The sequence below is a fragment of the Alosa sapidissima genome, chromosome 18 (assembly GCF_018492685.1).
Source record: "Alosa sapidissima isolate fAloSap1 chromosome 18, fAloSap1.pri, whole genome shotgun sequence".
NCBI lineage: Eukaryota > Metazoa > Chordata > Actinopteri > Clupeiformes > Clupeidae > Alosa > Alosa sapidissima.
This window is the reverse complement of record NC_055974.1, coordinates 28,002,547-28,015,046: the sequence shown is the minus strand read 5'-3', so window position 1 is coordinate 28,015,046 and position 12,500 is coordinate 28,002,547. Positions and strand designations below refer to the sequence as shown.

General features: G+C 42.7%; 1 protein-coding gene across 1 annotated transcript in view; it reads right to left on the bottom strand.

Moving 5' to 3' along the window:
* LOC121689345 (serine/threonine-protein phosphatase 2B catalytic subunit alpha isoform) overlaps window positions 1-12,500 on the bottom strand; it is a 76,505-nt gene that overhangs the window by 43,209 nt on the left and 20,796 nt on the right. The window contains exons 3-5 of the mRNA XM_042069077.1: window positions 7,195-7,319; window positions 6,051-6,162; window positions 5,644-5,789 (exon numbers count right to left, since the gene is read on the bottom strand). Of these exons, the coding sequence (XP_041925011.1) occupies window positions 5,644-5,789; window positions 6,051-6,162; window positions 7,195-7,319 (383 nt within the window). The remainder of the gene's footprint in view (window positions 1-5,643; window positions 5,790-6,050; window positions 6,163-7,194; window positions 7,320-12,500) is intronic.

Genomic DNA, 12,500 nt, shown 5'->3' with positions numbered 1-12,500 from the left:
CTGCATTCAACACCATAATACCACAACAACTCATCTGCAAACTTGACAAACTGGGACTCAGTACCTACCTCTGCAACTGGCTACTGGACTTCCTCTGTCAGAGGCCTCAAGTAGTACGTGTTGGCAACAATATCTCAAGCAGCATCACACTGAGCACGGGGGCCCCCCAAGGCTGCGTGCTCAGTCCGCTGCTCTTCACCCTGCTGACGCATGACTGCACTGCAACCTACAGCAACAACCACATAGTGAAATTTGCTGACGACACAACTCTGGTGGGTCTCATTACCAAGGGCGACAAGACTCAATACAGGTTGGAGGTCGACCTCCTGACCACATGGTGCAGGGACAACAACCTCCTGCTGAACGTCAGCAAGACCAAGGAGATTGTTTTTTTTTTTTTTTAAGTGTATTTTTTTGGCCTTTTTATGCCTTTAATGATAGTGACAGTGGAGAATGACAGGAAGTGAATGGGAGAGAGAGTCGGGGTGGGATCCGGAAGGGACCACGGGGCGGGAATCGAACCCGGGTCGCCGGCGTATGGTGCATGTGCCCCAGCCAGTTGCGCCACAGCCGGGGCCACCAAGGAGATTGTTTTTGACTTCCGGAGAGGTCACACCCACCACCTGCCACTGACCATCGACGGTGCTGTGGTGGAGAGAGTGAGCAGCACCAAATTCCTGGGGGTGCACATCAGTGAAGACCTCTCCTGGACCACCAACACTGCATCACTGGCGAAGAAAGCTCAGCGCCGCCTGTACTTCCTGCGGAAACTCAGGCGAGCAAGTGCTCCACCAGCCATCATGACCACATTCTACCGAGGCACCATTGAGAGCATCCTCTCCAGCTGTATCGCTGTGTGGGGCGGAAGCTGCACTGAATACAACAGGAAAGCCCTGCAGCGCATAGTGAACACAGCTGGAAGGATTATTGGTGCTTCACTCCCCTCCCTGAAGGACATTTACACCACCCACCTCACCCGCAAGGCGACCACAATTGTGAGTGATGCAAGTCACCCCGCTCACAATTTGTTTGATCAACTGCCCTCTGGGAAGAGGTACAGAAGCCTGCGCTCCCGCACCACCAGACTCACCAACCGCTTCATACACCAGGCTGTTAGGATGCTGAACTCTCTCCCCCCTCAGCTACATAACACCCTGGACTTTGGACCCACAATGGCTTCCTTGCACTACTCCACTTGCACTACTCCACTTGTACACTTGCACACTTTGCAACTTGTTGTTGTTGTCCTGTTGTCCTGAAAACACAACACACTTCTGCTGCTCTTACATAACTTGCACCACTATGCCACTTGCATACTTAGGTCAGAACAGAACTACCTCAGCCATTTATTGGCCTGACTTTGCACTATATATTGACTGTCTATGCACAATTGCACAATTTCAACCCAATTTTGATGCTCTTATTTCTTCATTGTATGTGCCTTCTTATTTACTTTTTATTGTTTACTTGAATGTTATGTTTGTCTGTGGACTTAATTGGTAAAATATGTCTTGTCTTCACCGTGGGATAGTGAGAAACGTAATTTCGATCTCTTTGTATGTCTTGGCATGTGAAGAAATTGACAATAAAGCAGACTTTGACTTTGACTTGACTTTGGAAGGCAGTGGGGAATGATGGTAGACAAAGCCACTCCCTCAAGGGTAGATATGAAGACTCCTTATCCCAGGGGTCAAGGGTAGATATGAAGACTCCTTATCCCAGGGGTCAAGGGTAGATATGAAGACACCCTATCCCAGGGGTCAAGGGTAGATATGAAGACTCCTTATCCCAGGGGTCAAGGGTAGATATGAAGACTCCTTATCCCAGGGGTCAAGGGTAGATATGAAGACACCCTATCCCAGGGGTCAAGGGTAGATATGAAGACTCCTTATCCCAGGGGTCAAGGGTAGATATGAAGACTCCCTATCCCAGGGGTCAAGGGTATACATGAAGACTCCCTATCCCAGGGCTGCGAAATGTGTATGAGTGCATTAATGCATACCGTCTTTCCGTGGGACTTGACAAGTTTCGCTGACCGATAGTTTGGTAGTAACACTTAAACAATATTAGAATTAGTGTGTGCACTCAAATATGTACTTTGTGTGAGTGTGTGTGTTTGTTTGTGTGTGTGTGTGTGTGTGTGTGTGTGTGTGTGTGCTTTTATGTTTAATGTGTGTGTGTGTGTGTGTGTGTGTGTGTATGTGTATGTGTGTGCACTGCACAAACTGCTTACCTAATCAAGTGTTCTATATTAAGATCAGAAATGTCGTTGGTATTGTTTTTAGTATAAAGAGACTTGTCCACACTATGCCGGTTTCGTTCGTATCCGACACACTTTTGTTACGATTCGGCCTCCCGTCCACATTAGACCATGGCCCCAGAGTGGAGCAGTTTGGATCCGCTGTGTGTGTGTGTGTGTGTGTGTGTGTGTCTGTCTGTGTGTGTTTTGTTTTGTTGCCAGAGCCATATGGGACAAATATGGGCAGTGTGTTGAGGAACCATCTGAAAAGAGATGACATACAAGCCCATCTTCCCTTCCCTGATTGGTTGTGCTCGTTTCACGCAACGATGGCCATGTACTGCTTTCAAGAAGTAAACATATAGGCTACAACTATTAATTTGACCAGTGAACATATAGGCTACATGTACTGTATTCATTTGACTAGTAAACATATATGATAGCCTACATGTATTCATTTCACGAGTAGACTACAATGAATGGCAATGGATTATAGCCTATGCAGGTGTAACCCACCTTAAAGTTTGGTTACTAAGACCATAACCAAGTTTTAGAACAGTTTGAGTTCAATAAATATTTTAATATATAAATAGAATAAATATGAATAAATAGCAAGAAGCTGAGTTTACATGATTATATGTATTTGTTTTTTGGTCTGCTTGAAAGTGCAGGTATTCTAAAATACTTTTATTGTGGTATAGTCATCTCCTAGGTGACGGGTTTGTTTTTTCACTCTCGAGACTCCACTTGAATGAAATTGATTAGACATTACTGATAATCCTCTTAAGAAAATGAATACTAACTTTATCTAACTCTAATCTAACTTTTTCTAAATCTATTGATCGTATTGAATCATCTTACCTTTCCTTATACCTATTTTTCTACTGATTGTTGAAGACCTGTGTTGTTTGAACCTCGAACTCCGGTGAGTTAAAATACTTCGCTAGCATTCTGCTAGCGAGTGATTAGCACCGTTAGCTGATAGTGCATTCAAGTCAATAGGATGATTAGCATGCTAGAAAACTGAGCTAACTATCGTAACTCCCCCTATTACCGTCGGTCCCGTATTTCCACCGTCTTGCGTGTATGTGTCACTTAATATCCATTTCTATACAAACCAAGACAGCGGACTCCTATAGAAACGCAACCACCCACAACATAGGTGTATCTAAATTAGCTATGTACCAAAAATGACATTTTACCGTGACTCGAGGAGCTGTAAACAGTGTTGTAAGGCTGCGTGTACACAACCGCTTGGAGCTCCAGTGGAATTTTAATTTCACGACGAGAATTCTCGGTCTAACCGTCCATGTGCCGTTGAAACGGTGTAAATAGGCGACCCATCAGGCCAGCACTATAACTCCGAGCGTGGTAAACAAAATCGGATATTTCAGGCAGTAAATGCTCCCGTTAAGAACCAAACCAGATTTTGTTCAAATCTACACAACTATGGCTACTGAAAAATGTAAGGTTCATTTAGTAAATGTTATTTTGAAGTGTTAAAAAACATCGTTGTTTTAGAATTTCTGAACAAAAGTGGTGATAATTGGGGGTGTTACGATAGAATGTTTAGAGGAGCGCGCACAGTAGTAGCCTGTGTGTGTGTGTGAGTGAGAACGGCACCTCTTCTCTCTCATTACCAGCGACGCTAACGTCGTAGTTTGTGCCTAGCTAAGTTAATAGGACTTAATTGAACTGGAATTGTAGTTCAATTGGAATTTAATGATATCTTACGGCTTTGATATTGAATATATATCCTTAATTGTATTCTCAAACTGCTGTATGCAGATTGGTTTTTTATGTACACTGGAACACTGGATGGCGAGTCAGTCCCCTTGGATCGATTGAATTGTTCTACCCTTTCATACTGGATAACCAACCCCTTGGATCTGTTCCCTGGATACAGATAAGCCTTCACACATACACTGACATTGTACACTCACACCACCGTACCCGGGTATTTCTTTTCTTTTGGACATTTGAGTTTTTAACTATTGATTTGATACTTTTCATTTTTAAGAGATCTTTTATTATTTTATAGGGTTTTGTATTTATTTACTATTTATTTTCTATTTACTAATATTTCCTCTTCTTTTCTCATAGATAAATGATATTCTTGCATTTAATAAACCTGCATGATTTATTTATAACATTTTACATACTGGTGTCCTTGTCAATTTACTCCCCCCTTAATGCCGAACCTAGAACTGGCCTAAACTTAACAGTAACTCATAGAAGCACCTCCTTTTACTTTAAAGTGCAATTTATTATTAAGTAGAGTAGAGGGGTGCTACACAACTTAATTCAAAGACGCAATATAAAGTTGTTATACACTGTAACTGTGTATGAGACAAATACATCCCTCTTGATCATTAGAAGCACTGTGTAATGTTCTAGAATGCCCATCTCATGAGGTCATTAGAAGCACTGTGTAATGTTCTAGAATGCACTGTGTAATGTTCTAGAATGCCCATCTCATGAGGTCATTAGAAGCACTGTGTAATGTTCTACAGTAGAATGCCCGTCTCATGAGGTCATTAGAAGCACTGTGTAATGTTCTAGAATGCCCATCTCATGAGGTCATTAGAAGCACTGTGTAATGTTCTAGAATGCCCATCTCATGAGCTACATGTAGTCTATTTTGTTTGTTTCTTCCCTTAACAGTTTAGCAGACAAAGCTATTTGCCATTATAATGGGAATTCCTAGTGAGTAGCATTCGAGCTGGCAGTAAACTTGGCAAACATTGCCCATTTTCCCCCAGTTTGCAGATTTTATCTGATGGTTATTTCTTCACTTGCAACCATACTTGTTGACTGAAGCCTACGTTTGTCATGATTTTCAAGAATCAGAATTATGAATTTGAATGCAGGTTTTTAACGCTGCATGCCCATTGTTCGTCCGATCTAGCAACAGTAACATAGGGATGCGGGACTTGATAAAGAGTGAACGGCCGAGATATTTGCGTATCAATAGAGTACTGTGGCCACACATCGTATCTATTGCGATACTGCGATACTGATACAGTGTTTGTGGATGTGGATCGGATTTGTTTTTCAAAAATCCGTATGAAAACTGATTCGGACTAGTGTGGACTTACAGTAGCCTTACCTAGCACTTTGCTGATTGCTGAGCTGCAATGCAAGACAAACTTCTGTGTAAACGGACATTAAAGTATCATCTTATCTTATCTTATCTTATCTTATCTTTCTTTAATAGGCAACCTGTCTTATTTTAAGATGTATTATCAAGACAAATTTGTCATTTGTCAATTTGTTGCACTGTTGTTGCACTGTTTGAGTGTATGTGTATAAATTCTGTTTTCTATCTATGCGTATGTATATGGGTGTGTGTATGTAGATGTGTACGTGTGTGTGTATGTGTGTGTGTGTGCATGCATACGCACTTTTCTGATGTCGTCGAGGTTGGTGATTTCAGGGGACAGGCCGCCGTGTACGCACAGGAACTGCTGATTCATGAGTGCAGCGAGTGGGAGGCAGTCAAAGGCATCCATACAGGCGTCATACACACGCTCCGAATACTTAATTCTACCTGTGAGGACCAGAGAGAGGACAGGGTCAGACACGCACGCACGCACGCACGCACTCGCACCAGGCACGCACGCACGCACGCACCAGTCAAAGGCACGCACGCATGCAACACGCACACTCGCACGCACGCACCAGTCAAAGGCACGCACACACACACACGCACCCACGCACGCACGCAAGAGAGAGAGACCAGGCACGCACGCACAAACCCAAACCCATACACACTCCTCCACATACACACACTGCTGGAGTGAATACTTACATTCCTGTTTGAAGGTGAAGTACTCTGTTAAATGTCTACATTCATGGTTCCCACGAAGCAGAAACAGAGTTTTGGGATAAAGGATTTTTAAAGCCCATAAGTACAGCACACACTGGGAATGGAGAGAGAGAGAGAGAGAGGGAGAGAGGGAGAGAGAGATGATGAGTTGCTATTGGACATAACTAATTGCACACATCCTGCAAAGGCTAACAAGACCAGGAGGCTAGACAAGTGATTTGGGTTTCACTGAAAATCAATATCTTAAAAACATTGTCTTTCAAAACAACCCACAGCTTGTCTGCTTGTCTAGGACGAGTAAAAAAATAGACTTTATCCGTGCCGATAAGCAATTAAAACTGAACCCTGGAACCAGCATGACGAAAAACATTCCTTAATTCAAGGAAACCCGCAACGACAAACTGGGTGCGCTTCACTAAAACATTCATCTTCCCACCATCAGACGGAATTAAACAAATAATTAATACACACACACACACACACTCACAATTTCTCTCTTCTAAGAGAATTAAACTCCCATGAGGATAACTGTTGGCAGTGCCATGTTGATGAAAAGGAATCTAACGAACAGAGACATCATCCAGAGTTCCTAATGAATCCATAATTCCACACACACTGAATGATTCTGACATATGTTTCACTTGAACACAAACATAACACTGACGGGTTGTTGGGGAAGTGGGAACAACTTCATGCGTTTTGTGCTCCGACTCTTTATTTGTTTGTTTTGCTCTCACATGGTGTTTGCATTTCAGACCTTTCCTTTTGCCCATCGAGTCAGCTGTGGAAACAGAGCTGACGGTGTTTGTCAGAAGCGTTGCGCAGCCTTTGATGATGCACTATTTTAGGGCTGAGGCGAGTCAAGAGACTTGGGCGTGTGTGTGTGTGTGTTTTGTCACTCTCCCAAAGACTTCTTTGTGTTTGTGTTTTTTCTGTTGTGGTTCCAGAGACTTTGGGAGGGAGGGAGGGAGAGAGAGAGAGAGAGAGAGAGAGAGAGAGTTTGAGGTTTGAGTGCATGTCATGCCATGCCATGGATCTTGAGGCCTTGATGTATGTTTGTCAGTTGAGGAAATTTTTTTGTGTGTGTGTGTGTGTGTGTGTCTGTGTGGTGGAAGGAGAGACTTACTTCAATACTGAAATACCCTCTGTCCACGTAGTCTCCCAGGAAAAGGTAACGTGTGGTAGCAGGTGACCCGCCCACTTCAAACAGCTTCATCAGGTCAAAGAATTGCCCATGGATATCCCCACACACTGGATAAAGAGAGAAGAAAACCAATGGTTATGTCCCTATGAACATACACACACACACACACACACACACACACACACACACACACACACACACACACACAAATATACACAGAGTTAAACACACACACATCCACACACACACACACACACACAGATACATACACAGACACACACACACACACACACACACACACACACACACACACACACACACACACTGTTAATAGTAGTCTGAAGAAGGTGTCTGTGAGTAGAGAGTATCAGACTGATTTAACACATTTCATATTTCTGCTATGGCCAACAGCTGCGACACAAAGTTTAAATAGAGTTTAAATACTGAGGTGTCTGGCTGGATTCTCAGCTTTCCTTTAAACCCCATATTAATGCAATTTCCACGAAAATAACTGCTTGCTTAAAATCTCTTTACCGTTCTGTTGATTGCTTTGCACATGAAGTCCGCAAAAGAATTGTAACTCAGTTCATTCTTCCAATATTCCACTATGCGGATGTTGTTTATGGCAACACCCCTGAAACACATCTTTGTCCTCTCAACGTACTATATAACAGTCCCTGTAGATTTGTACTTAGGTGTCCTTATAGGACGTATTACTGTGTGATGTATGAAACGTTGGACTGGCCGGCACCCAAGACCAGAAGACAGCTCCACTGGTCAACTCTTATTTTCAAATGTATTCACTTAAAGTCCCCTCCTTACTTGAAAGAGCTACTATCCTCTAAATAAATAAATAAATAAACAAAAATAAATAAATAAAACAAAGCTTGATTAGCACTCTGAGGGGTAAATGTTCGCTAATCGGTATTTTCTTCGCAACGTGCATAAAAACATGGCCTCACTGTCGCAGGAGCTGAGAATAGCAATTTGCACTTTTCCGTGTCATGCATATAGGAGGGTCAGGGGAAAGTGGGTGTTTTGTGTTTAAAAGATGGGATGGAAGAGAAGCGTGTCTAATTAGGTATTCCCCTGTATGTATGAAAACTGCCCGTGAAAGCACATGTCTGTTTTGCAGTGAAATATTTCCGCCTTGTAAAAGCAGGTGTTAATCCAAATAGCGGTTAAATGCGTCAGTAAGAGAAACGTTCAAAGATAACAGAATCGCTATTCAGAGCACCAGTTTTGCTTCTTAGTCAAAAGCAACTTTAACTGGCCTTTCTAATGTCTTACTTTCATTTTCACATCATTTCACTTAAACTTTTCTACTTGCTAGATTTGACTACTAAATCTGCCATAGCCAACATGCACAAGTATATTATTTCATGATCGATTGATTCATTTCAATGTTAACATCAGTTAACATTCAACTGTGCTTGTGATTGAAATATGGCGTTCAGTTGTGAACGTTCGCAAATTGTGGTAGGGGCGGAGAAAGGTGCCGATTACCTGATGAACGGCAGGTTTGATAAATACCATCTCTCTCTCTCTCTCTCTCTCTCTCTCTCTCTCTCTCTCTCTCTCTCTCCCTCTCTCTCTGTCTGGCCTGGAGAAATCATTGGGACTTCTGAAGGACATTTACTGGCTGGTGTCGTGGCTAATGCATCATAAATGCTTTTGATTTATCTAAACTTCGCAACTTGATGAATGTGTCTGTATATAAAATAAGCTGAGGGTGTGTGTGTGTGTGTGTGTGTGTGAACATACCCAGAGGCTTTCACTTGCACACACAGCCAGATGAAACCAAAACACACACACACACACACACACACACACAAACACATTTTGAAAACCATAATGCAATACAGCACATCACAGAGGGATTTCACAGTAGACAATTCACAGCAGAAAATCTATAGATCATCATTCAGAGTGTGTGTGTGTGTGTGTCTGTGTGTGTGTGTGTGTGTGTGTGTGTGTGTGTGTGTGTGTGTGTGTGTCTCATGTGACAGACTGGTTCGATGCCACAAAAGACGCTGGGCAGTTTAATGTGGCTGCCTGATGATGCAACCGTCCCCTGTGTCCCTGGTGGCATTCACACACACACACACACACACACACACACACACAGCAGGACACAGCCATGCCGAGAACAGGTGCTGGCATTACGAGCCCGGGGAAACCCCTGTCTGGGTTATTAAGTAGTGTGTGTGTGTGTGTGTGTGTGGGTGTGTGGGTGTGGGTGTGTGTGTGTGTGTGTGTGTGTGTGTGTGGGTGTGTGGGTGTGGGTGTGTATGCTGGGAGATGTATGCATTACAGTCCAGTAAAAGGAGAGACATGGAAAGCTTACGGGGGTTCTCTGCATGTTATCATTCCAACGATGCAAACACAGACGCGCGCACACACACACACACACACACACACACACACACACACACACACACACACACACACACACACACACACACACACACACACACACAAATGCACACCATAGAAATCAATGTGTAATGCAGAAATCAATGTTCTACCCATTTATTTGAAATGTTTGTGGATTACTGTAGACTCCTTGAACTATCTAACTACTTTCCACTTCCCTCTTCCCACTATCCTCTACACTTTAGTGAGATTACAAAGCTATTACAATATGTATTGCGTTTGTGTGTTCTTTGTGTGTGTGTGTGGGTGTGTGTATACCTGTGTGTGCTATCTATTTCCATAAGTATGTGTGTGTGTGTGTGTGTGTTTACCTGTGTGTGTTATCTATTTCCGTAAGTAAGTATGTGTGTGTATGTGTGTGTGTGTGTGCATGTCTCTTTGCTAGATCCCTTCAGACCCCTGTATAGTTCTTCCATCATTATGGAGATACCAGGAAGGCTGGCCCACACACACACACACACACATACACACACACACGCACACACACTCTCTACTACCGGTGTAAGAAACTTGTGCTCTCAGTTCCCAATGACCAGTAAGAATGAGGGAATTGAAGACACGATCATCATGACATTTAAATGGCCGCAACTGGACTGGACTCTACCCATAACCACCTCTGACAAGGCGCTTTTAACTCCTCCAACTCTCTCTCTCTCTCACACACACACACAAAATACCTCCTCCTGACCTTCACCTGCGACACACACACACACACACACACACCCTGCTCCTGACCTTCACTGCATAGTGGTAAGTGAGTCAACGGGTTTCCACCCATTTTAACTGACAACATTTCAAAATCTTTCCTTTACTTTTCAAGAGCTTAAAGTACAAAATAACTTTCTTTACACCTCAGTCTGGGGCTAATTATGAAATGTGACTTACTTTACACCTCAGTCTGGGGCTAATTATGAAATGTGACTTACTTTACACCTCAGTCTGGGGCTAATTATGAAATGTGACTTACTTTACACCTCAGTCTGGGGCTAATTATGAAATGTGACTTACTTTACACCTCAGTCTGGTATCAATCATGAAATGTGACTGAACACACTTACTTTACGCCTGGGGTAATTATGAAATGAGATTTAAACAAGACTGGATAATCTGTGTTTCTCCCCAATCATTCTTTATCTATGAAAAAAGCAATCCAATTCTGTGACATGATATACCTGATGTGACAAATGAAAATTTCCCAAAACTTTCAATGAATTTACTGAATTACATGGCCTGAAAAATTGAATGGTGTTCTATTAGCGATGGTGATAGTGCTCTATTAGTGATGGTGTTCTATTAGTGATGGTAATGGTGTTCTATTAGTGATATGATGGTATTCTATTAGTGATGGTGCTCTATTAGTGATGGTGATGGTGTTCTATTAGTGATGGTGTTCTATTAGTGATAGTGATGGTGTTCTATTAGTGATGGTGTTCTATTAGTGATGGTGATGGTGTTCTATTAGTGATGGTGATGGTATTCTATTAGTGATAGTGATGGTGTTCTATTAGTGATGGTGCTCTATTAGTGATAGTGATGGTGTTCTATTAGTGATGGTGTTCTATTAGTGATGGTGCTCTATTAGTGATAGTGATGGTGTTCTATTAGTGATGGTGTTCTATTAGTGATGGTGATGGTGTTCTATTAGTGATGGTGCTCTATTAGTGATGGTGTTCTATTAGTGATGGTGATGGCGCTCTATTAGTGTTGGTGATGGTGTTCTATTAGTGATGGTGCTCTATTAGTGATGGTGATGGTGCTCTATTAGTGTTGGTGATGGTGTTCTATTAGTGATGGTGTTCTATTAGTGATGGTGATGGTGTTCTATTAGTGATGGTGCTCTATTAGTGATGGTGTTCTATTAGTGATAGTGATGGTGTTCTATAGAGTCCCGAAGTGTGACGTAGCGTTTCCATGATGGCAGAGGTGGTGATGGTGTTAGCTCAATCACCTTGCAGGGCATCACAAGATGAACATTTACAACCAAAACAAAACAAAATAAACAAACAACACACCTAACAATACTCTCCTATCAATACTCGCCTATCAATACTGACCTATCAATACTCACCTATCAATACTGACCTATCAATACTCACCTAACAATACTGACCTATCAATACTCGCCTATCAATACTCGCCTATCAATACTCGCCTATCAATACTTGCCTATCAATACTTACTTACTGTCAAAATGTCATCAGAAAACAAGCCCGTCACCACGCCAGCCAGAGGCCTGTGATGGAGTCACGACATGCCCTACTACTACCTGGCTAGCTCTATTCCTCTCTCCCTCTCTCTTTCTATCTCCCTCCCCCTCTCTCTCTATCCCTCCATCCGTCTCTCTCTCTCTCTCACTCACTCTTATTTTCTTTCTCCCTATCTTCCTTTGTTTGCCGAGCAGTAATGTTCACTGTCTGTCTCGGTCTCTCTTTTCTCTGTTTCTCTGATTCTCTCTCTCCCTCCCTCTCTCTCTCTCTCTCTCTTCCATCCCAGCATAAATCTGTGCCTTTATTTCTTATTCATAGGATGGTAATTGAATTCTATAAAGGGAGATTCACCCATTACAGAAGATGTGCCATTGGCTACTTTGAGTGGGATAGACACACAGCAGCAGAGAGTGTGTGTGTGTGTGTGTGTGTGTGTTTATTCTGGGGAGAGCTTTCTTGGCAGTGTTGTGTTGTTACAGCTGTTGCTGTCCAGCACTGCCAACCTGGGGACTCATATTACCACACACACACACACACAAATGAGAACCCCAGGGACCAGACAAGCCAGCTTTGTGTGTGTATGTCTGTGTGTGTGTGTGTGTGTGTGTGTGTGTGTGTGTGTGTGTGTGTGTGTGTGTGTGTGTG